The 24,852-nt window shown below is 51.9% G+C and overlaps 7 protein-coding genes across 7 annotated transcripts; 5 read left to right on the top strand and 2 right to left on the bottom strand.

Annotated features, from left to right (window-relative positions):
* Positions 1-199: 199 nt before the first annotated feature.
* On the bottom strand, positions 200-6,705 carry VTN00DRAFT_5933 (uncharacterized protein; the record flags this gene model as incomplete). Its single annotated transcript, XM_069432518.1, has 11 exons — positions 200-1,465; positions 1,531-1,818; positions 1,870-2,073; positions 2,140-2,392; positions 2,462-2,833; positions 2,889-3,255; positions 3,310-3,447; positions 3,503-3,611; positions 3,668-6,373; positions 6,444-6,630; positions 6,698-6,705. 11 exons carry the CDS (start codon positions 6,703-6,705, stop codon positions 200-202), a joined length of 5,898 nt encoding a protein of 1,965 aa, XP_069288370.1.
* A 788-nt stretch (positions 6,706-7,493) lies between these two features.
* On the top strand, positions 7,494-9,774 carry VTN00DRAFT_5934 (uncharacterized protein; the record flags this gene model as incomplete). The annotated part of the gene is made up of 6 exons (XM_069432519.1): positions 7,494-7,535; positions 7,600-8,128; positions 8,190-8,782; positions 8,838-8,968; positions 9,028-9,044; positions 9,104-9,774. 6 exons carry the CDS (start codon positions 7,494-7,496, stop codon positions 9,772-9,774), a joined length of 1,983 nt encoding a protein of 660 aa, XP_069288371.1.
* Positions 9,775-10,954: 1,180 nt separating this feature from the next.
* Positions 10,955-12,704, top strand: VTN00DRAFT_5935 (uncharacterized protein; the record flags this gene model as incomplete). The annotated part of the gene is made up of 4 exons (XM_069432520.1): positions 10,955-11,200; positions 11,263-11,460; positions 11,514-12,572; positions 12,633-12,704. The coding sequence occupies 4 exons, from the start codon at positions 10,955-10,957 to the stop codon at positions 12,702-12,704; spliced, it is 1,575 nt and encodes a 524-aa protein (XP_069288372.1).
* A 508-nt stretch (positions 12,705-13,212) lies between these two features.
* Positions 13,213-13,959, bottom strand: VTN00DRAFT_5936 (mitochondrial 37S ribosomal protein mS41; the record flags this gene model as incomplete). Its single annotated transcript, XM_069432521.1, has 1 exon — positions 13,213-13,959. One exon carries the CDS (start codon positions 13,957-13,959, stop codon positions 13,213-13,215), a length of 747 nt encoding a protein of 248 aa, XP_069288373.1.
* Positions 13,960-14,468: 509 nt separating this feature from the next.
* Positions 14,469-15,739, top strand: VTN00DRAFT_5937 (uncharacterized protein; the record flags this gene model as incomplete). The annotated part of the gene is made up of 2 exons (XM_069432522.1): positions 14,469-14,667; positions 14,733-15,739. 2 exons carry the CDS (start codon positions 14,469-14,471, stop codon positions 15,737-15,739), a joined length of 1,206 nt encoding a protein of 401 aa, XP_069288374.1.
* Positions 15,740-19,492: 3,753 nt separating this feature from the next.
* On the top strand, positions 19,493-22,458 carry VTN00DRAFT_5938 (uncharacterized protein; the record flags this gene model as incomplete). Its single annotated transcript, XM_069432523.1, has 2 exons — positions 19,493-20,273; positions 20,339-22,458. 2 exons carry the CDS (start codon positions 19,493-19,495, stop codon positions 22,456-22,458), a joined length of 2,901 nt encoding a protein of 966 aa, XP_069288375.1.
* Positions 22,459-23,935: 1,477 nt separating this feature from the next.
* VTN00DRAFT_5939 (uncharacterized protein) lies at positions 23,936-24,725 on the top strand (the record flags this gene model as incomplete). The annotated part of the gene is made up of 3 exons (XM_069432524.1): positions 23,936-23,994; positions 24,058-24,063; positions 24,473-24,725. The coding sequence occupies 3 exons, from the start codon at positions 23,936-23,938 to the stop codon at positions 24,723-24,725; spliced, it is 318 nt and encodes a 105-aa protein (XP_069288376.1).
* Between the last annotated feature and the right edge of the window lie 127 nt (positions 24,726-24,852).

Genomic DNA, 24,852 nt, shown 5'->3' on the forward strand with positions numbered 1-24,852 from the left:
GCTATATTACACTGCCAAGAATCACAATGACAATCTGTCTATGTGCTGCACACATACATACACACGGTTCAAACAAATTCTCGATGAAACATGAAGCCGAAATTGGTTCCCAAAAAGAACCACAAAGCTGTTGTAGAAGGATTTCGGGATCATTCTATGATAACCCCTCCAATATCCCACTGGATTGCGTGTTAGACGCTCAGTAAGGGATGCCGTTGGTTAGCAACTGGAACTGGTCGTATCCCTTGGTCGAGAAACTGGCGTAGCTCTTCCGGATCAGCTCCCGCATGTACTCGGCCGCCTCGCGCTCGCTCTTCTCAAGCACAAATCGGTCGCGGAAGTTTTTCAAGGTCTCGGGTTTGAAGCACGGCAAGCCGCTGTCCAGCATCAGAGACACAATGTGCGACAGCTTGGCGCTATAGGGGCGCGACGCAAGGAAGGCCTTGACCACCAGCGACTCGAACCACCGATATGGTTGCGTGTTGACTGGGCTGTGGCCGCCCTGGTGCGCAGCCTGTCCGCCGCCCATGACCGCGACCATCTCCGACGTGAGCTTGAACGGAGCCCTCTCGAAGCGGACGCCTCCCGGGGCAATGTCGAAACAAAAGCCAAAGTCGATGTGGATGATGTGGCCAGCGTCGTCGACCATGATGTTGCCGTTGTGACGGTCCTTGAACTGCAGGAGGTAAGAAATCACCGAGTACGCTGCCATGCTCTTCACGAAATTGGTGCGCGCTTCTTGGAACCGAGTCGAGTCTTCTCCCCCATACTTGGACACAAAGTAGTCGTAGAGTCCGTTTACTGCTTCGCGACCCAGCATGTCACGAGAGATCGAATTGGGAAGGACGTCGATGACACCGCAACCAGGTGCCGTAGCAGTGACGCGGTAGGGGAACACCCATACGTCGAGCCCGACGCTGGCAAAAATACTCCTGAAAGCCGCAATCATCTGCAGTGCGAGCACATCTTGGCGACAGTCATCGCCAACCTTGAAGATGGCAGATTGCCAGACTTCGTATGTCTCCTGTCCTTGGTCCGACGTGGCCGGAACCACAGAATCAGTCGAGCCGTCTCCTGTCTTGGATGGGTCTGCTGCATGGTCATCAGTCACTTCGTCGGCCTCCGTTTGAGACTTTGTCTTTCTGATCCTGAAAGTCGCCATGTAGGGCGCCTTCGCATGGCTCTGCAGAGGCTTGCCGGACTTGCGGTCGATCCCCACAACGACTCCGTCTGGATTGCTAGGGAGATACACTCCGACTTCCACCTTGATCTTGCGTAGTTCTTCCTCGATCTTCTGCTTCTTCTCCGGTTTGCTCTTCTTGATGTATGGTCGAAGCTTCCCGGAAACCCCAGTGATTTCGTTGAAGAAGGAGAACTCTCTTTCGTAGAAATCGCGTTCCTCGTTCGAAAAGCTCGATATCAGTATATCCATGAATCTGTCCAATGTAGGCTTGACCGGGTCAGGCTGCAGCGGAGTTAGCAGGCAATGTCTCATGATCCCAGAACGTCATCGAGGTGTGGGGCCCTTACAATCTGGGAGTCCTCGTCTTTGTATGCATTCGCTTTCATATTCCATATCACCTGATGTGCGAATAGTTGCGAGAGTTTCGCAGTCTCAAGGATGTAGCGCTCCACATAGCCCAACGCATCATACCGCAACGCTTGAACAAGCTGTGGAACGAAAAAGAATCTCACGTCGACTGAATGGCTTTCCAAGGCTCTCATTGCATACTGCAAGATAAACGGATGATTGCCATAAGCGGGAAGGAAGTAGGTGAGGGCTTCAATCGGATTCACCGGTGCCCAGTACAGCAAGTACTACATGTCATCAGCATAGGCGAACGAAAAGAAGAGAGCAATAGAACATACTTTGAGCTGGAAGGTGACGTCTGGCGGTAAGGCTGGGCCAAACATTATTTCAAGGCTAGCAGATTCGCCAAGAGCCTTCTCCGGAAAGTTGAGCAGCAACCAGCGCACGTCGTTCTTGAGCTTCGGTGAAGGAAACCGTGCGGCCAATTGTATAGCCAATCCTGCGCTCTCCCCCCATGCAAGGCGAAGCAAGGAGAAAATTTCCTGATGTGAAGAGTTAGTCAGAGCTGGCAGACAATGACTACTAATGACTACCGGAGTGTGACAAACCTCCGTATGGTTTCTGCTCCCAGAACTGGTGATGTAGTGTCTCCGCTCCTGTTCAAGGGGGTAGAGCCAGACTCTGAGACGCGACCGTTCATTTTCGAGAAGGATCTGGACCAGACTTTGCTTTGCCTGCAGCGACTTGTGCGGCCCTGAGTTAGAAACGCCTATGCTCGTGATGCTCTCTAGAGCAGACGCGACATCACTCAGTATCTTGTCTTCGGCTTTCATCTGCAGCCGGTTTCCCCCAAATGACCACCTGGAACATTGACATTCCCGTGTTAGAGACGAGGCCTGAAAGCCGCGAGGGGAAAGAAGGAGAGCATACCTCGGTGGGTGTTTAAACCAGCTCAGCGCCGCTGACAGAAGTTGATCCTTTAGCTTCCATTGTGCGGTACTGCTTTGGATCGCGGAATACTTCAAGACGCTCAAACCGAACAAGATAATGCGAAAATGGATCTCCCTGGCCAGAGGGTGTCCTTTCGTGTCCTGCAGACCTACAAGCGTGGCGCTGATTAGACGAGAGAATACTCTCTGAGTGTGGATGCAGCCTAGCCGGATGGCGTTGAAATGACTCTCGAAGAACTGGAGGATACGAAAGTGTGGGGAAACAATATTGTGGGCTTTCTGCTGCTTCTTGAGCAGAAGAGACTTGTCTGTTGGTAACAGCTCAATCTTGGTGAAAAGCGGATCAAGATGACTGCTCTCTGTTAGTGGGAAAGTGTCTGCTACAAGGGTATATTAGAGATACTCACTCAAATGAAGGATCAAATACTCCCTTTTTCCGCTGGATGGTTCTCTCCCAAGCTTCGGCCACTTCAACTAGGATCCTTGGCTCGGTCCTTGGATTTTCGTGGATCACCCCTAGCCAAAGGGAGATACCGAGCTTTATCGACTCCTTTGTAAACACCTGAAACGGTATCGCGACCAGGTAGTGGATAATCGAGGGCTGTGTGTCGTGGCTGCTGCACAGCAGAGCTGCTGCTTTCCGCAGCGCCTCCCGAAGCTCGCCAGTGGAGACATCAGCCTTCACGGACGTCCGCTCATAGAGACGAGCCAGGGTCGTTTCAACATCCTTGACAGCTTCTGACAGGTTGAATGCAGTCGCACTGATCTTGCGGGCTGTGCAGTCACGGAAGTCAGTAGATGCTACTGCAAGCGACTGGGGTCACTGACCATGTTCTCCGGAGATTGTCCGGTCCCGACCATTGACTGGAGGTGCCTCTGAGAATCGATATTCCTGGCGGGTGGTATACTGCGCGATAAAGTCCGACGCCACATTGACGATGTCTCCCGCATGGCTGTCAATGGATCCTGAGAAGACGCCTTAGCTACAACTATCATACAGACGGGCAACACGACAGCTTACCTAGCCGCTGATCACTCTGCGGAATAAGCGAACCCATTTCAAGAGCAAACGATCTGCCCATCGAGACGTGGCCATAGGCGCCGTCGTCTTCGTATTCCGAAAGATATGTCTAAACCTGTGTGAGGGACGACGTAGTAGAGATGATCGCTAAACGGCCAGACATACCTGCAGAAGTCCTTTGACGTCCAGAGGTGCAAGGTTCATGACGGTTGTGACCCAGCCACTGGCTCGTCGGTAAAATGAATCCAGAGTGCGCTTCCTGAAGTCGTAGTTATCAGACAAGTCAACTTTGACGATACCTCTGGAAGAGGTGAAAGTTGACTTCCAGGCGAACTCATCCAGTTCGCCCTCAAGACAAGATAACCACATAACAGTCAGAAGTTCTAGTAAGGTGAAGAGAGAATGCCTCTCGCATAGTGCGGAAGGAGACTCGCTGATGATTTTGTTGGCCAAAGCGATCGCAGCTTCTTGCACTCTTTCAATGCGATGGCAGCATGCTATGAATATTTCAGCCAGTTGCTTTGACAAATAGGGCGCCGAGAAGTCTTCATATTTTCCTGACAGTGTCTTCGTCAGGTAGATGTTGACGACCTTATCGGCGATAGCATTCATGCAGCTGCCCACCTCGGGAGCGTTCAGCGCCGGATCAAGGAAATATGTCAGAATCTTGGTACAGTCGCCGGAGGATGCCCGGAGGCTCTCGATCAACAAAGCAGCGTTCAGAAAGACAGCCTTGGGGTAAGTTAAGCGTTTGATATCCGACTCGCGGTTAGGAAGCTCGCCAATGAGGGTCTTCTTCTGCTCCGTCACACGGTGAGGAGCCATGCCACGTCTGAGGATGGTGTTCAGCTCAACATCGCTCTCCAGTACCTCGGCACGATTTTCAGGAACCAACGGGGGAGAGTGTTCCGCGAGGACACGTAGTTCATGGGAATGGCTCTGGCCAACTTTAGAGCTCAAAGATATTCCATGGATGGCAATATTGAACCAAGCATCTCGGAACAGAGACAGTACGTCCTCATCGTAATCTGGGACCCTAGGACGGTTCGCTGTTGCCTGCCTCTTGGAAGAAACAAGCAGTGCCAATGGCTTAAGGAGCGGTCTGATATCGTCCGCAGACAATACAACTTCTTTCTGACGATCGTGTTCGATATCAGTGGCATCTCCCTTATTGACGATGCTCTCAAGCAGGTGAACAAGATAAATCCTGTGAAGCGGAGAGCTCCGGTCCAGGTTGACTGAGAGATATGCCCTCGCATTCTGGACCGCATCAGGAACTACATTGCAGCCTTTGGCGAGGCCCTCTCGATACAGACGAGAGTAATATTTAAGCAGCACCTGGAAATCAGTTTGACCACTGCTGAGTGCCAGGACGGCCGTTTCCTGAATAATGCATGCGTCAACAACCGCATTGATCTTCCCGATCTTCTGGAGCAGCATTGACTGCGCCAACGCATTGATCTTATCATCATTACAGCTGGTGGAAATCGTCACGATAGCATGGACGACATTTCGATGGGTTACCGTGGTCTCTTCATCCCCATTGAGAGAAAGAGAGATCAGGCTTCCATTTGCTGGCTGAGGATAGGGGGCAAAATTAGCCGTCTCCCCAGCCGGTGCGGACGGATTCTGATGTGGCCTGTCGGTGCTGGGCCCCGGGCTGAGCACATTGCCCAGAGAATACAGGGTCGTGATGATTGCATCCTGAGACAGGATGCTAAGGACCTGGGCCAGACACCGTGCAGCTACGGCAACAATCGAGCCCGTTGCGCCACCTTGAACGATAAACCTGAAGAGGGAACGGCTTATATTGGATGCAGTGGAAGGAGAGACTCTTGCGATGATTGCCATGCTTTTCAGGGTTACCGCTGCCAACTCAGTGCTCGCCATCTGACTTTGATCCGCAAGGGTATCTTCAAGCCAGGAGAGAAGCACATCGTCGTCAGCTGAATCCTCATCCAAAATCACGCAGTTCAGAAATCCAATAATCGCAGAAGCTTTCACAGAGAAAGCCAAACGTTGCTGCCAGGACGATCCAAGCTGCAAGTAATCTGATCCGTCTTCCAGCAAATGGATTTCATCAGTTATGATGTCAGCCAAATATCCGATAAGAGCACGCTCTGTATCGTCATCGGTCTTTACGATGCCGGCGCCGCTCATATAGTTGTCCAGGAGCTTGTCATCGGAAATGTTCTGGGCACTAACAACAATCGAAACTGTGCATGCCTTGATGAATTGCATGAGCCCTTGCTGTAGAAGCATTGCGCCCAGAGGACGTCCGTGGGCTGCGTAACGTCGAGCATATCTCCTCCATTCGCGCAAGGCATACTCCGACGTGTTAGAGTTACGAATAGTAGACGAGGCGGTTTCAACGGCTACCATGAATTCTTCCGACATTATCTCTCGCACCTGCTTGACTATCTCCAACGTTTCACCAGCCGTCCAAAAACGAGCATTCATTGCCGAAGCCCCAAGAAAACCCACAAGGGACACGGTAATCGACATTATCTCTTCATAATCCCGTAGATCGCCATGATCATCGGACTGTGAACCCTGGGCCTGTAAAGGAGTTACGGCATGCACTGCATCCGCGCATTGTTTTAGGTATTCGAAAACGCTGTTTGCAACGGGCTCCCGGAGCGAAGGATAGTTTGAGCCTAGCGACAGAAGGGCTACTGTGAGGTGATGAGTCAAAGCCTCTGAGGGCGACGGTTTTATGTCGCGAAGAAACGGCGACGGCCGAAAGAGCTGGCTGTGCGACTCAGGAAGGCACTCGCACAGCTGCGATACCAGTCGTGCCGCATGATCAGATCTGAACACCGAAGAAGAAGCTTTGCACAGCGCAAGGAGGACATCTAATTCTCGAATGCTCTGTTCCAAATTGTCAGCTTCAGCACTGCGGGCGCCTGGGAGGAGAGGGCAGAGAGGCAGAAAGGCGAACCATGGGCAACCTCGATGTCGGGACGGCACCCTTGACAACCCCATCAAGGATACCATTCGATTGTGACCTTGGACGTTGGTACAGATCTGTCAGACGCCCAATGTCCGATTCTCCATCCTGAGCTGGAGATTTGACCGCCAAAGCGGCCAGCTTCTCGAAGGCGGAGCGGCGAATGTCTGCGGAGAAGCTGCCTCAATGCAAGGTCATCAGCGGAGCAACTCCTTGGAAATGGAAATAGGGGGAGCTAATCTTACACATCCATTGCAAGTTCTCAGGGCCAGGAGCCCTCTGGCACGATATCAGCAAACTTGCTGTATCAGTTACTTAACGCGTGGGCGACGACCAGGTCTGGGAAGACCTCCGCAGTGTACTCCGTAAGTGTCGGACTTGCAAGGTAGAGCTCCCAGTAACAAAGCATAGGTCTAGGAGGTCTGGCTGGACGGGGTACGCTAAAGTCGGAGCTCGGGGAGCGCGACGCGACACTACGGCTACTAACTATTGCTACTAATAATCATATTTTTACCTCGCACCCTGTGCAATCAAAAGTACATATTAGCTTGCACTCAAGTGTCAGTATTTCTGTCCGAGCAGAATAACGATGGTAACCATAGTCTCTAGACATGTACTGTATGCACGAATATCAAGGTTGTTACTAGTAGTCCCCGCAGGCATCAGCTGCACCGCTGGAGGGCGCCCTACCTAGCTAAGCGCGCCAGCTCTAGGCTCGCCGCTCCCTCCGACATCCATTCGTTCCTCAATCACTCGACTCGACTCGACTCGTTAGCCTTTGCTCCTGCGATACCTGAGGTTGGTCAGGCGTTGCAAAGTCACTCGCTGCCCGGCACGAGAAATTACTACCTCTATCTGCAAAATGCTGAGATGACAGATTTGCTGTCCTCATCCGCACTCTTACCGACTTGCGGTCTCCGCTGCAAAGGAATTTCGTCCGGTGTGCTTCTAGCCTGTCGTCAGCTTATACCGTGGTGAAGGACGTTGCTGCGATCTGCCAGCCCCGCTGGTTGGAGTTGTGAAAACAACAAAAATTAAAAAATGGCACCTCACAGTGAGAGGAGCTCACTTAAGCGTGGTAGGGTACGGCAAGCGTTCTCCGGTCCCTCCTCGTCCAACTCACCTGCTGACCAGCCTGTCTGAATAGGCTAGCGCTGGTAACGACTCGCAAGATCCAAAGAAGCCTCGGCACTCACAGCGGATCTCGCAAACTAAGGCTACCACTCCGGTTGAGAAGAGCTACTTGCCTACACCGGTGACTCATAATGAATCCACCGCTACGGATATCCAGAAGGAATTAACGGCTACTCCCCCCGAAGGGCACTCCGGCCAGGCCCGTCCGCATACACCGACCACTTCTGAACAACCCCAGACCCTCTCGTCTCCGCCTGGTGATACCCAGCCCCTTTCTCAGTTTGTTTACCCACCTCGGGCATTCGCCGACGATGTAGAGGATGAAGCTGCGGAGGGTGTCTGGGGCTATCTGATCCCGCTCGACGACAAGGTCGGGAAGGCGCTCGTTCTGAGAAAGCGGGATAGTTGCCAGGATGAAAAAAACGGCGCACCCAAAACCAGGGGCGGTAAAGGCACCCAGAGACAGAGTAAAAACTCGGAAAGCAGACGTGACAAGAATTATCCTCCTGGTGGCTATCTTATCGGACGTCACCCTGAATGCGGTAGGTCTAAGGAATGATCCAGCGTGGCCACGACTAGACTCCAGCTGACGACGGGACGTAGATTTGGTCCTCAACATTCCCACGATATCTAATCGGCATTGCTTGATATTCAGCGAGAACAAAAAGGGTGATATGGTTGCTATCCTAGAGGACCTCTCCAGCAATGGCACTTTCGTCAATGAGGCGCTTGTAGGGCGAAACAAACACCGCGAGCTCGAAGACGGCGACGAGGTTACCATTTTAGATGAGGCGCGGTTTGTCTTCCGCTATCCGAGGACGAGGGATACAAACGGATTCCGCCAGCAGTATCGCGTCCTTCAACAGCTTGGGAAAGGTCATTTTGCTACTGTCTATCTTTGCGTCGAGCGGGCGACAGGCACCAAATACGCTGTCAAGTTTTTTGAGAGGCGCACAGGAGACTCCCAGAGGTCTCAGACGGATTCTCTGCAACAAGAGATTGCTCTTTTGATGAGCGTGAACCATCCGAGCCTGCTATGTCTAAAAGACACGTTCGATGAAACTGACGGGGTTTACCTTGTCCTTGAACTTGCTCCAGAAGGCGAACTCTTCAACCTGATTGTCAGAAAGCAGAAGCTCACCGAGGACGAGACTCGTCAAGTTTTTAAACAGCTCTTTGAGGGCCTAAAATACCTGGTGAGACTGTTGGCATATTTCATGCTAAACTGACACAACGCTAATACACTCCCAGCATGACCGTGGAATCGTCCACCGTGACATCAAACCGGAGAACATCTTGCTCGCGGATAAGAACCTTACAGTTAAACTGGGTGATTTCGGTCTTGCCAAGATTATTGGCGAAGATTCGTTTACGACAACCCTGTGAGTTGCCCCTGCCCTGTAATCTTTTGGTGAGGTGTACTAACATCGGAAATTTGCAGATGCGGAACGCCAAGCTGTAAGTCGCATGCCGAGTTACCTTTAGGTTGTCTTTCTTCATACTTATTATTTACGTAGATGTTGCCCCAGAGATCCTGGAGGATTCACGCCGCCGAAGGTATACCAAGGCTGTTGATGTGTGGTCCCTTGGTGTCGTCCTCTATATCTGCCTCTGTGGATTTCCCCCCTTCTCAGACGAGCTGTACACCCGCGAGAATCCATATACGTTGGCTCAGCAGATCAAGATGGGTCGCTTTGATTACCCGTCACCGTACTGGGATTCCGTGGGCGACCCGGCCCTAGACCTGATAGACAGAATGCTCACGGTCGACGTTGACAAAAGGATTACCATTGACGAATGTCTCGAGCATCCCTGGCTCACGGACAAGTATCCTAGTACCGCCGACAGCACCGACGGGCTGACTGGGGCCTTGGGCCGTCTGGACTTCTCAAAACGCAAGGTCGAGCGACAACGTACGCTTCTCAGTAGCATCAACGATGTCGACGTTAGCGAGCACATTGAAGGTGACGGTCCACGTGTGAAGGTCTTCCATAAGAATGACGCCGGAAAACGCGTCCACAATCGTGCTGCCAAGGCTGGCGAGCAACGTGAAGCCTCTCCGGCTGCGAACCGTGCGCCTAAGGAGTTTATCAACATGGGGGGTCGCGGCGATCCTGTGCTGTTTGAAGAGGATCCAACCAGCCGCTATGAGCGGAACGAAGTCCCTCCCAAAAGCCGGAAGAAGTGAGGTTTTCTGTACTAATGTTTCGGGAATTGAGCTCTCTATTTGTTGGGTTTTGGCGCATTTCAACTCCTTCGATATCTCTTGGTTCCAGTTCCATGCGTCGGTTTCTCTACGATACTCCGTAGATTATTGGAGCATTTGGGGTGCAAGCGTCGCGCTGTCCATGTAGAGTGCATAAAAGCCTCACTCGGGGAACTTCACCGCTTGATACTATTATTATTATTATTATATGTAATAATTTCCAGATTCATCCAGAAGAACGGTGGAAGAGCTTCAGCTCTCCACCACATGTCAGCCGTAGTCGGAGCCGTCGTCCCTTCATGACCCCAAGGCACGGGAAAGCTGAACTGACTCGGAACGCAACTGTCCGTATGCAAGCGCCCCGGCCGAACTCGAGATTTACCTAGACTCGTACATGGCCATATTATACAGGATATGTGGCCGCAGAAACGAAACATGTCGATCCTCAGAAACCCGGAATGGCCATAATTCGGCAAGTCTGGTGAAATTGGAACACTATGAGTGGTGGGAAGACCACAGAAGTACCGTGCATAACCCCGCTGTATCCATAGAGACTCTAAGCAGTAGCGACGAAGAGATTAGAAACGGGTCAGCGGGTAGTGTGCCGTAGGAAAACAGCATAAGCCCAGGTAGAGGTGGGCATACAGGAGGTATGTGAAGTTGTCGCTGCGGGACAAGGGCCCCCGACCGGAGTGGCGTGATCCCCCTGCCCGCCCGTCGAGTCGTCGACGGTGAACGGTGAACTATGTCCACAGTATACCTGGGCTCTCTGCTGAGTCTACTCTTGATAAATCTGCTGCCTGGGACCTAGGATACGGGGTGCGGAGTTTTGATTTAAATAAGTACTGCTTGTTTTTCCGCCCCTGGGGAGTCAAACCCAGCAAGCCACTCTTGCGGTGTCTGGAACCTTGGCTACGCGCGAGTCAGAAGCCCCTGGTCGTGCGCCAGGAACAGCGGATCGCACCCACTTAACCTCCCGTACCTTTTTGCTGTCCTCAAAACATCCCCATTCGTATTATCTATCATTCCTCATCCCCTATAGACATTGCCCTTCTCTCCGTCTGCAGCTCCCCAGGGTACCTCCGTGGGAGACTTTCTCCCTTCTCTTTCTTCTCCCCCTTTTCTTCCAAGCCGTATCCTGCAGCCATTGACACGCGCAATCATGGCTCTCCTGGCTGCCATCCTCGAAAGGATCTGCGAGCACTGCTCGGCCCAGTCAATCTGGGTTCTCGCTGGCATGGGACTGCTGTCGTTTGTCGCCCTCTCAGTAGTCCTAAATGTCTTGCATCAGCTTCTGTTCAAGAACCCCAAAGAGCCTCCCGTAGTGTTTCACTGGTTCCCGTTTATCGGTAGCACCATCAGCTATGGCATGGACCCGTACAAGTTCTTCTTTGACTGTCGCAAAAAGGTACGTCTACAGCATATGGGCGTCTGCTCCAGCCACCACCTTCTAATCGGAATCGTGCACAGTATGGCGACATCTTCACCTTCATCCTTCTCGGCAAAAAGACCACTGTCTACTTGGGTACCAAAGGCAATGACTTCATCCTGAACGGCAAGCTCAAGGATGTCTGTGCCGAAGAAGTCTATTCTCCTCTTACGACGCCAGTCTTCGGTCGGAACGTCGTATATGACTGCCCGAACTCCAAGCTCATGGAGCAGAAGAAGGTAGGATGAGAACATACCATTCAAGCCTTCGGACCCATTACTGATAAACACAGTTCGTCAAGTTCGGCCTCACTTCTGAGGCGCTTCGGTCATACGTTCATCTAATCACCAAGGAAGTTGAAGATTTCGTGAAGGCGTCGCCATTTTTCCAGAGCCCCAAAGGCACCTTCGATGTGTGCAAGGCCATTGCTGAAATCACAATCTACACCGCGTCGCGGTCGCTCCAGGGAAAGGAGGTCCGTTCCAAGTTCGATTCTACATTTGCAGGGCTTTATCATGACCTCGATATGGGCTTCGCTCCTATCAATTTCATGCTGCCATGGGCACCTCTGCCCCATAACCGTAAGCGTGATGCTGCTCAGAAGAAGATGACGGAGACCTACATGGAGATTATCAGGGAACGCCGCAAGGCTGGGAGCAAGAAAGACTCCGAGGACATGGTCTGGAATCTGATGTCATGCGTGTACAAGGACGGCACGCCGGTCCCTGATGAGGAAATCGCTCACATGATGATCGCTTTGTTGATGGCTGGACAGCATTCTTCTTCTTCAACTGCATCCTGGATTATCTTCCGTCTCGCCTCTCGACCGGACATCTTGGAGGAGCTCTATCAGGAACAGATCCGAGTACTCGGCCCCGATCTGCCCCCTCTGACGTATGAGGGCCTTCAGAAGCTGGACCTGCAGGCAAAGGTCATCAAGGAGACCCTCCGCATCCACGCTCCAATCCATTCGATCATCCGTGCCGTTAAGAACCCGATGCCCGTTGAAGGTACCCCCTACGTGATCCCCACTTCTCACAACCTGCTTTCTTCACCCGGTGCCTCGTCAAGGTCTCCCGAGTACTTCCCGAACCCAATGGAGTGGAACCCTCACCGCTGGGACGATGTTTCCGCCAACACGGAAGAATCTGATGACCAAGTCGACTATGGCTACGGTATGGTCAGCAAGGGTACGAACAGCCCGTACCTTCCTTTCGGTGCTGGGCGGCACAGGTGTATTGGCGAGCAGTTCGCGTATGTGCAGCTTGGTGCTATCACCGCTACTCTTGTGAGAATGTTCAAGTTCAAGAACGTGCCGGGTGTTGAAGGTGTTCCAGAGACGGATTACTCGGTAAGTTGCAACCTCGTCGGCATTGGCTGTGAGTTGACCGAAGCTAATATCCAATTCTAGTCTCTGTTCTCGAAGCCTTTCGGAAAGTCGAAGGTACAGTATGAGAAGCGAGAACAAGCCACCAAGGCATGATCCGACATCGTGTTTTCCTCTCCGAACCTGCCTTGAATGTGGGCCTGAGCTGCGGAGATTTTTTGGACGACCCTTTCTTTTATATCCAAGTGTGCACAGATCCTCGCCAGGCCTTTTTTCCGATACGTCGTCGTTCCTGGTCTTGTAGATTATTCCATTCTGTCGGGGCGATGGCAGTCCCAACTTTTCCATGACTATCTTTTTAATGCCGTGGCACGTACGATAGACGACAGGTTACAGATCCACCTACCGACATATTCAGCGGGCAGCATTACAAAGTTGCCCAGGCATGCTTGCGAGCAAACTCGCTTACTTACTGAGACATCTGCATATATAGCAATTTAATAATGCAAATAGTATTAAGACACAGAAACCGGAGATGCATCCTCAAGAAAAGCGTTCGTAAACGTTGCAGTATTGTACAGAACACTGACACAGCACCCAGCCCGGGATATTTCCGTAATGCCAAATAGAAGCCAAAGGCTGTAACCCCCACTAGTAGAGAGTCTTAAGCACTTGCCTTCCTCCTCTCCTCGCTCCTCCGCTTCGCTCTCACCTCAGCACGTCTTCTCTCTCCACCGTCCACCTTCTGTCCCTGCTTGTCTTCCCACATGCCCTCCTGGACTTTGATCAAAGCAGCAGAGCCATTTGTTCCCTTGATCGGTTGCAGAAACGGGCCCTTGATCATAAATCCATTGTGAATTTTCATTTTGGCAAATTTCTTCAGTGTCTTCGAAGGATCGTGCTTGTATTCCGTTGCATCTGGGGGCAGGTTCACAATTGCTCTCTTCATGCCTGGTGATAACGTAGCGGACGCGGTAACCGTAGACGTCGACTTGCCATCCCCTCCATCCGTGTTCTTGGGTTCCGCTGGGACTTCCACAACACGCAGCTGTGCGACGCCATCGACGACATGCTCCAGGTCGCCTCCCGGACCGTACTGTCCTTTCCTGAATCTCTCCCGCTGTCGGAGAAGGTACCGTCGCTGCCGTGCGGGTTCGATACCCAAATCTCGGAGCTCAGCGGAGCTGAGCGTGAAGAGCTGCTCCCAGGAAGATAGCTTGCTCGCATGCTTGGACATGTCGCGGCCGATCAGAGTAAGAAAGGTTTGGACATCGGGAACGAACGGCGTTGGCGAAGGTACGGACGAGGCCGCGACATTCTTGTGAAGATACCGAGCACATTGCTTCGAGACACTTGCGAAGTGGGCAAAACGCGATGCCAGGAGGCTCAGCCGTGGATTGCGCATCGCCATGGTTGATATGTTTTTTCGCAGAAAGGGTTTCTCGGGCCTCGGACCCTCAACAGCGGTTTTCGCAGCTTAGAGAACAAAACGCAACAGAATCATGCGATTGTAGAATGTGACTATATAGCACTTGGTCAATTGATTGAATCATTCCCAGGCATCAAAACGTGGCGTAAACGAGGGTGTCCCGCCGAGCACGTCTCAGAAATTTCGGAGATGCAGCTCGATCCCGACTCTTGGGTCAACCGGGATCAACGATACTCCGTGTGCGGACTTCCACGCCCGCTGTTCCCGCCGAGCACATGGAGCCAGGAAAGGTAATGATCATGCCAGAAGAGCTCCAGTGGTGTGCTCTCCTGATTCTGTAAAAGGGAAGCCGGTCTTCGGGGATGTCTTCCAATTCATGAGGCGACACACCTCTTATTCTCTGCAGGTGCACGCGCCAAGTTGACTGCAGCTTAGGCTTGGTGCTTGTGTTTCTTCCGCCATACGGACAGGATCTCGTGCTTGTACAGGCCATGGCTGTGTCTCCGGTTGTTCCTCGCTCACCGTCTGTGTCTACGACTTCGACCACCACAGCCGCTAAAGTGAAGGGCCTTGCTGTTCGAAATTCAGTGAATGGGCAAGGCAGCGTCGACTCACCGGCCCCTGCGCCGCAGGTGGAGCGCGAGCTCGCAGAACAGTTGAATGAAGATGTGAGGCGGAAATATGTAAAAGGTATTGCAGATTCTCGTTTCCCTGGTCCAAGGAAAGGGCGGCATGGGCTAATAATACTACTGAAGACAAAAAGCTAGGTGAGGGTACCTATGCCATCGTCTACCTCGGCCATCTCCGAACCGACCCGTCATCCTTCGTCGCAATCAAGAAGATCAAAGTGAACGCTGAGTACAAAGACGGGCTTTCTATGGATGCTATTCGAGAGGTCAAATACTTGCAGGAGCTCTCTCATCCTAACGTCATTGCGCTTCACGATGTCTTCTCTTCAAAAGACCAGAACTTGAATTTAGTTCTGGAGTACTTGCCACTGGGTGACCTGGAGATGCTGATCAAGGATCAGAATATCCAATACGGTGCCGGCGATGTCAAGGCTTGGATGGGCATGCTCGCAAGGGCCGTTTGGTTTTGCCACGAGAATTTCGTGCTGCATCGAGACATCAAACCGAACAACTTACTGATTGCCTCTGATGGAGAGGTCAAGCTGGCGGACTTTGGTCTGGCAAGGTCTTTCGCTGACCCTTATCTGAACATGACCCATCAGGTCATAACACGCTGGTACCGCCCTCCGGAACTACTCTACGGCGCTCGACAGTACTCTGGGGCTGTTGACGTCTGGTCCATGGGCATGGTCTTCGCTGAACTCCTCCTGCGCGTTCCCTTTGTTGCAGGAAACTCGGATATGGATCAGATTTCCAAAATATGCGAAGCTTTCGGCACACCAACAGAGGAAAACTGGCCGGGGGTTACCAAACTCCCCAACTACGTCAAAACCCCTATCATGCCGGTTCAGGGTCGAGATTTTTTTCTGCGGCAGTTTCCGACTGCTGGCCCTGTCGGCGCGGATCTATTGATGTCGATGTGCGCGTTAGACCCCAGGAAGCGGACTACTGCACGCCAAGTCTTGCAGCACAACTGGTGGGCTACTGAGCCTAAGCCAACGAAGAAAGAGGATCTTCCTAGAAAACAGGGTACAAAGAAGATGGGTGACGACCTAACACGACGAGGAGGCGAGATTGATGACAGTCGGTTCAAAAATGTGGCGCGACAGCTGGATTTTGGTGCTATGAAGTGACCAATTCCTCTTGCAGTGTCGACGTACTCCTTTTTCAATTTAAATCAATGGCGTCTCCAACAGGACTATATGGTTTGGTGACATGGCGGGTCTATCTTTGGCTTCTATGTTTGGAAACGAATTTTGCAGCACAGTCTCGGATCAGAGATGTTTCAAATGGCATGGCGTCGGTAGCTCTCGCTTTTTTTTTTAAAAAAAAAAAAAAAAAAGCGAGCATAACGAAAGTTTGTATATAGATGACGAATTTGTCTACAGTACTAACAGTGGCCAAATGATTCGTTATCTGGCCACTTAATTTGATCAGCATGCTTCCTTAAGTACCCGAAAGAAAGTCCCGCGAGTTCCTGAGCTGGAGGCATCATCTTCTGCCATGTGCGGCTTCCGAATCAATAGGTAGTTGTCTATTGCGTCGCTGGCGTACGCCGCATTACCGTACAATATATGCCCTCTGCGGAACCTACCTTGATGGTCACCTCGTATTTCAAGAAGCGCCGAGAGATGCAAGGATCTCTGTCCGTATAGAATTCACTTCTTGATCGCATATACTCCTTGCCTTTCCAACGCCATGTTTCAGACCCTGTCCCAGTGCCTATACAACGTGTGTGCTTGCTGGTCGTTAGAATATTTTTGGGTCGAATGTAGATTGGCACCCTACCGGCAGGAATGCAGTCTTTCTATCTGTCTTTAAGATCTCTGTGCTTTATAACCCAGCAACGACGATACTAGTCATCTCAATCTAGGTACCTATTTATTACTACAGGAATCTACAGATTTTATCTGGTAACAGTGTGTGACTTTCTGGCGAGAGGTCATGCTCGACAAACAATTCGGACTCGTCAACTGCCCGCTACAAAGGCGATCTGTCCTTCAATGTGTCCAGTAACTCACACCACTTGCCCCAAGCTGCCGGTTCTAGCTTGCTAGTGTCAAACGCCCAAGGAGTGGGAACACAGAGAACAAGGGACCATGCGGAGGGAAATATATTATTAGTTATGTTCGTAGTGCAGCTGTGTGCAGTGTAGCATACGGAGTACCAAGTGTGTAGTTAAACATGGCTCTGGTCGTTGACCCGAAGGAGCTGTCACAGGGACGTTGGTCGGTACGGACTCGGGAGTATTTAATCTTTTCTCAAGTACAGAGAGTACTTGGCGCAATGCAGGATAAGCCAGGGATACCACCAAGTGCTGCGTACTCTATCGAGTGGAATGTGGCTTACTGCTAGCCAAAGGCGACACGGAGAATTAAGTAGGGAATCATGGATGAATCACTCCTAGTTATGCCTGGTGTAGGTAGCCTTCCGGGAGTACTTTATAGTGACGGCTCTCAATACAGTATCAATTCAATCGGAGTTGTGGTCGAGAATGCCTATGTTGCATATACGAAGCAGAAGTTACTCCCATGCCCCGCAATTCCAGGTAAGTAGCCTTGCTGCCTTGGTGCCGTAGAAACGTGTATGTATGATCTCGAACCTGGATCCGCAGCAGTCGTATGCGTAACGGTGCGCTGGGACCTGTAAAAAGTGGAAACAAGGGTTCTGCTTGGCGACGCTGTGACGTGCTGATAACGGGCCGCACAGAACATTTTACTGAGTTGACCCATCGCTGCAGGATAGGCTACTCCGTAGAGACAAGATGATATGCACGATACGGAGTGCCCGGACGCGGAGGGAGGCCGGCATCATACTGTACATTGTACGGAGTAGACCAGCCCCACGGCCTGATGTGCAGAATTGGCCCCCGAGCCCGATTAGACATAGGGACGGGCGATCCTGTCCAGCGTGCAGGAGCCCATCGGGCTCTAGCTTTGAGACAGGCACGAGCGCGGATGTGATGTGCAGAGCGGCCCATCGAATTAGCTTCCTAGCTTGGCCAAGTAGCTGCAAGCCTGCAGTGGTATACGCAGTAAATACATTCAAATGACCGGCAGAGTACAGTGTAGACAAAGGAGAAGTCGGATCAAAAACGCGTGATGGCTTACATAAATTCCTTCATGAAGGAGCCATGGATCGGACGCGGAACCACGATCAGGGGCGACTGGAAAAGAAAAATTGCCCCTTGAGCGTGCCAGTAGTCTACCAGAGCTCATTTGTTCCCCTTTCTTTTACTCTTTTGCTGGTCAACCAGTCCAGCAGCGCAACCACAGAGCGTCCGCCCCACGTCCGGGGAAGAAGGTTAGGGGCTACTGGAACGTGGCTGGCCCCGGCGCTGTCGCGGTGCACATTGCACCATCCAACGACCGGAGTATTTCCTCCCCCTTTTCAGGGCAGACCCCTGCGATCTCCATACATGGTTAATTAAATGTGATTATTGTTATTATTATTACACGACGCCACGGAGCACACAGGAGCCCGCACGGAGCAGATGGCTCTCTCCGAGTACTGTGGTACTTGCTGGGTGAGACCTTATCAGTTGGTGCATTCCAAAGGAGCTGGCGCGATTAGGTTAATTTAACGGCAGACGCTTCGCCAACATGTCTGGAGAGAAGAAAAAAAGGCTAAATTTTGCCAGAAAGGGAAAGCGACGAAGATCTATGGTTTTATGGATTTCGAGGACTCCCGTCCTGTCCTGAACTGCGTATGTAGCAGAGTCTATAGAGCTCTCCCGTTGAGTCAGTATCACTAGTACTAGTGTGAACGGTAGCAAGGTGGTACATTTCAGTAAGATAATAAATAATACTGTCGATGATCAAACGATATAACTCGTAGGAAGATCGGCTCGTCAACCAGCGTTCCGCACGCCCAGGGCCGGCCTCTTTCTGCGGCGCCGTGACACACGCCCTGGCCTAGGCTGGATGGCGGCAGACCTGCAAATAATGCAATCTGCCCTAGGTAACGTTAACGCCCACGTTCGGTCCCCTCTTGTCAGGCTCGGCACCCCAACCCGCGTTGCTTTTCTTTCCAAACAACTCACCTCCCTGTGTGTGAAGGTCTCCGTGCGGTATCTGGTCGCAGTGGGAGATTCCAGCCCTCTCTTTTTTCGTTGGTTTTTGATCTCGTGCCCATCTGCCTTGCTGCCCTTGTGGCCGATACCCCGTGTGTTGCGGTCCCTGTCTCCGCCACTGCAGAACCTTCCAGCGCCGGGCATCGATCGCAACCCCGACTTTCCACAGACAGTTTTTAGACACCTGGGAAAATAGACTATTTAGACACGCGCGACATTTTTCTTTCCTGCTGGTGGAAAATCGCCGGAGGTTACATTGTCTTACAGCATATGAGACGAGTTCTGCGAGGCTTATCACTACAGCAATCCGCATAGGCCACACGAAGTCGTTAGGTAAGGCTTCTCTCTGTGCTAGCTCCCTCAGATCTCTTCTCTTCACTCTAGCCGTGGTACCACGGAAGCTTCTTCCCTTTCCCGCTTTCTGGATACCGAATTGGAAGACTTGATGGTCTGCAATGTCGCCGATGTGTACAAACCTCCATTTCACCGCTATACCTTGTTACAAATAGGAATATATACTGACATACTCATGCCGACTCAGAGAACCACCATCAAACTAGCGCATGTGTTTCATGGTATCTATGTTTCTTCAGCTTTGAGAAACGCGACCAGACAGTGCGATCCTCTGCCGCCAGGGAAGTGCGCTTTTGAGGTTCAGGAGACGAGAAACTGCGATAACAATACATCATTGCGAAACCCCTTAGAACGCGTATGGCCCCCTCATTACAGAATTGCCGACCATATTAAGTCTTGTGCCATCTTCAGAATACAGTGGGCTCTGCATACCTTTCGTTGAGGCATTGGATGATTGGACATGGCTTCAACGTCGGCTCTGCCTCAACCGTCGCGCCCTGCGACAAAACTGTCGGCTCCATCGGATACACCAAGGGTACCATCTCCCCAACCGTCGAAGCTCCGAGCACCTGCCTCTCCGCGCCCTTCGCTTGGAGGCTCGATACAGACCAACTCAACTTCCAATCTCGCCACGTTGAGGTCGGCATCGACCGGGCAAACACCGGGCAGCCCCGACAGGACTCTGCGCAGGACGATCAGCATCGCTTCCTTTCCGCAGCCGCCCAAGCCTGGTAATCGGTTGTCTACAGCCTCCACGATCTCCGGCATTTCGTCTACCAAGGGTAGCCCGTCGGACCTGGTCAACCCTGCCACACCAACAGGAAGCTTGAGGTTGAAGAAACAATCGAGGCTGAGCAATGGAACACTGAGCAGCTATCGCAGCTCCAAGACGCCATCCCTGTTGAATGGCAGCGGAGATGGCATTTCAATCCCTAATGGACCAGGGACCAGAGACTCTGAAGGCCAATTTAGTATTCCCTCGCCAACACACAGCAGGAGCTCTTCAGCTCAGGGGTCATATTCCACGAGTGCAACGACCTTCGATGATGCCGATGACGCTGCAGGCAACTCCAAGGGTGGCTCGAAATCCAAAGAATCGAAAGGAAATGTTATCGTCAGTGTCAGAGTCCGTCCTGACAACGCTGGTTGTGACAGCTCGAAAACAGAAGGAGAATGGATGGTGGATGGACGGAGGTCCCTTATCTCGTATAGGGGAAAGGAGAGTGGTGATTACTACTACGGTAAGAGCAGACTGGTCCGTAAGAATTGATAGGCCGTAACCACTGATGGTGCTTCTCTTTTCCAGATAATGTGTTCACCGCCCATGACAACAATGCCAAAGTTTACGATGCCTCAGCAAAACGTTTGGTTCGCAGGGTTATGGAGGGTTACCACGGTACTGTTTTCGCGTACGGTATGACCGGGACCGGGAAGACATTCTCGATGCAGGGAACGGCGACGTCCCCTGGAGTAATTCCCCTAGCAATCACGGACATTTTCTCGTACATTAGAGAGACACCGCATAGGGAATTCCTCCTACGTGTCAGCTATCTTGAGATCTACAATGAGAAGATCCATGATCTGCTCTCGACTCCTGTTTCTAATGGACCCGGTGCCCCTCAACAAGAAGAGATCAAGCTACGAGAGGACAGCAAAAGAGGGGTGTACGCGACACCGTTGAAAGAGGAGATCGTCCAGAGCCCGACGCAACTTCTTCGCGTCATTGCACGAGGTGACCATGCGAGACGGGTAGGGAGCACGCAATTTAATGCGCGCAGTTCCCGAAGCCATGCGGTCGTTCAGATCGTCGTGGAGAGCAGAGAACGGGCGCCCGGAGGCGGCTCCTCTCAGGATAAACGTTCCGCCATAATCCCAGGAGGAGTAAGAGTGTCGACTCTCAGTCTGATAGATCTCGCAGGATCCGAACGGGCCGCGGATAATAAGGAGCGCCGCACGGAAGGAGCTCACATCAACAAGAGCCTGCTCACCCTAGGCACCGTCATCTCAAAGCTATCCGAGTCTAGGGACAAAAACGGTAATCCGACTGACAAAGAGAAGCATTTGCCGTACCGGGACAGCAAGTTAACCAGGCTGCTTCAGCCAGCCCTGTCGGGAAATTCTCTTGTTAGCATTCTATGTACCATCCAGATTGGCGCAGCTGGCAGTTCAGCATCAGCAAACTCGCATACGGGTGAGACCCTCAACACTCTCAAGTTCGCAGCCAGGGCGAAAAACAGCATTGTCAGTCATGCTAAGAGAGCGGAGGAAGCGCTTGGCGGCGGTGGCGGCGATGCTGGGAGCCGGGTTCTTCTGGAACGCTACCGCATGGAGATCCAATCGCTCCGTAGCCAGCTTGAGAGTCATGCAAAGGCCCAAGCGGAGAACGAGCTAAAATTAGAGGAGAAGAAGCTTGAAAAGGAAGCGGAGGCCCGTCACGAGGAGCAGATGCTGGAGATGCAACTAGCTCGAACGGCCCTCAAAGAGCGCATTGAGCACCTAAACCGGCTTATTCTTTGTTCGAAATCTACGGGTGTGAACAGCAGTGGAGCCATGTCTGCGCTGGGCAGGGCGTCCAGGATGTCAGGCAGTGCCATTGAATCCGGGGCCCGGTCACTGCGTTCTTCGGCTAGTCAATCGACCTTGGGAGCACATTCGCTGAACCGGACAGCGTCCATGCTGTCTGTCAACAGTACCGTTGACGGGAATGCACAATTTTCTAATGGTTCCTTCGGAAATGAAGACGATGAAGACACGATGGGGGAGTTTGCAGATGGAATGGCGAGCCTCCAGATGCAAGTGAATGCGCTGCAGGCTGATCTCGCGGACAAAAACCGGTACATCTCGACTTTGGAAAGGCGTTTGCTACAGGCGAGGCGTTCTAGCCATTCACGGATGTCCGCGGGCCTCTCTCAGCAACTGAAGAACGGAAACGTCAGTGCGGACGATCCCGATGTCATCGCGCTACTCCGCGAAAAGGATATGGAGATCATGGAACTACGGAATCAGCTCGATGACAAGGACCGGATGCTTGCTGCGCTTCGTTCAGCGGCTCGCCAGCGAGATATAGCCCAAATGGCAGGGGATTCTATTTCGAAGCCAGGGCGTCTGAGTACTATAAGCAACAGCAGCTCAGTGGCAAGCGGTGCGGGAATGGGCTCTACTAGTCCCGTTGACCTACTTTCGCCAGCAAAGGCATCCGAGAAGGATAAGGAAAAGAAAAGGAGAAGCGTGGACGAGATGTCGCGCATGTTGGACGAAATGATTCAGGACCGGGTGGAAAGCGGCCATTTGGTCAAGGGTTCCCGTGGGAGCGTACGTATCGCCAGTGGGAGCCAACGGGAGTCGACCGTCGGCGCCAGTGTACCAGCATTGAATACAGGGGCTAGTACTCCTCGGGATTCGATCACGGACGCTCCCCCGGCGTGATCAACGCCCTTTTAAGCACGGTTCAATTTTTTTTCTCGCGGAGTCTGGTCTTGAGACGGGGGCGCCTAGGTTGGAACTTAGGGAAATACGCGATTATCTTCATTTTATTTGTCCTGTCCGACCTTGAGTTTGTCTGATACCCACATGTTTTACTGTATTCTTTGTCGATGTTCCGAGTATGGTTTGCCTTTCTATGCAAGGATCTTGCAGCAGTATCAGTTTTGCTGTTTTTGTGCCTCTTCACCCCTTGATGGTCTGGGCTCTTCATACTTTGGTTTTGACGAAATCCTTTTGTCACTGCGGCGTTCCTGGCGTGGTAAATGAGTTTACCATGTATGCCCATCGTGTATGCCTTGAAGAGTCATAGAGCAGAATTGTTTCTGCTGACATTGATGGTGAAGAAGGAATGGATGTCTGTGATGATTGCACTTTTTTTCGCTAGTACGGATTAGCTTGTCTGCAATAGAATGATGGCCTCTTTTTTGCTTCCAACCCACCTTAACTTAGAAACGTGTCTACACCCCTTCATCAATACTTGATGTTCGAACAGGCAGGTTTAGAAATGGCAGGTTCCAAATGAATGCTTTAGGTAGATATATGTCTGTATCTCCCCTTTGGCTTGTGTCTGCAGGGATCTCGCAACCGGAGCGACCCTGGTAGCTGCCGACGCATGACAGTAACATGGCTTGCAGGAAGGCTTTTCCGCTCGAGATCTTTTGTTTGAGCGGATAGATCTATTGGGCATATAAGAATCGACCACACCAAAGTCTTACACAGCCAGCCCGCTCGCGAAGTAAGACCCCTGACGGCTCCTCTCCCGGCTTCGCGTACGGTTTATCGTGGAACATCAACAATGTCGTTCATATTAGCGAGGTTGGACACTGTCCGTATTGTAGTATCATGGTCCAACCTCGCTTAACCCTATCTCATGCGTAGCGATGGTAACTAAATTTAGCGGTCTTGCCGAGTCACATAGCATCGCATACCTTGCCATATCAAGTGGAAATGGACATTTGAAATCGGGAGTTGGTCCCGTGCCATTCTCATCCCTATCCTCTCCACCTGCTCGGCTACGGTATCTGCGTCCGAAAATGCTCTAGTGTGCAGACTCACCGTGGTATGTGCATCTGACTGCGCATCGTTACCATCGTATGGCGTGCGGCGCTTGGCAATCCTGAAACCGCCGTCTCAGGAAATCCCCCGACTTGGAACAAACAGCAAATGGGGTCTCTCGGAGCCAGCGGTCCCGACCGAACTGAAACAAAGCAGTCGACAATCGATCAGAAGAAAGTCTTCGAGGTTGCAGACCCATCTTCTCTTCCCACGATGCGATTGCTGCCAAGTGCCAGCGGCGCGGTCGCGCTGCTACATCCGGGTTGCTGATCCTACGTCGAGCAAAAGGCTGAATCAGTTGAGTGTGTCGAGCGACGTTTTCGTGGCACGCAGGAGACGATGATCAGTCTGTCCTGCAGTCTCGATGACGCATGCTCACCCCGCTGCCCGCACTGCTGGAAAACGTGTCCCTAGGTTCAGCTGGTGAGTTACTGTAGTCTGGGGCGGAGCAAAGCAGTCGACGGTCACTGGAACTAACTGCTGTAGTCTAAGGTATTAGTACCATGTCCTTGGGAATGCTTCCTTGCATCTCGAACGTTTAAAGGGCTGCTTCAGGTGGCGAGGGACATCTGACGCCCGCACAACCAAAAGCTCTGGTCAGCCCTTGGAACTTTCATACACCGTGCCTTCTCGGCGCGCCCTACTTTGCCTTCTCTTCTTTTTTTTGACAGATTTTTGCCTTACATTCTGAGATCAGGTCGACTACTTCTTCCTTTTGGCTGCTTCCTTAACCCTCGCTAGACGGGGCCATCTATCCAAAGCGCAGCGTTCGGCGGCGCTCCGTCCACCAGGTGGATCCATACCTTACTCTACGGTGTGAGATCATCCGTTGGCGATCTGCTTCTCCATTCCTCTTGTTCGGTTGTGTTTTCTTTTTTTGTTATTGTTTGTTCATGGTTAGATTCTATCTTTGGAGTAGACCTCGGCATTGCTCGTCCGTGACCCTCTACGGCGTGTTTCATATCAATCAGATCGCCCAGACCCTGACGACAAACCTAAGTGTTTTTTATGTGGAGGCTGGGTCTCTACTCATTGACTTTAGTCTAACCGAGTCTCTATTATCGTTCGTCCAGATGATCTCGGCAGCGCTCTTGATATACAATCCGGTCTTTGGTGGCATCGACATTCTTGCCCAGTCTTTGCGCTGCCTCTAGCTGGGAGCGAAGCAGGATTCTCTCTCCCCAGACCCTTTGAGCAATTCACAATCTGACAGTTGCTATTGTTTTTACGTTGGGCGCTCCAGAGTTCAAGAGTTTGGCGTTATCTTGGTGTCTTTCTTTC

Source organism: Thermoascus crustaceus (assembly GCF_041956765.1).
Source record: "Thermoascus crustaceus strain CBS 181.67 unplaced genomic scaffold VTN00scaffold_3, whole genome shotgun sequence".
Classification (NCBI taxonomy): Eukaryota; Fungi; Ascomycota; class Eurotiomycetes; order Eurotiales; family Thermoascaceae; genus Thermoascus; species Thermoascus crustaceus.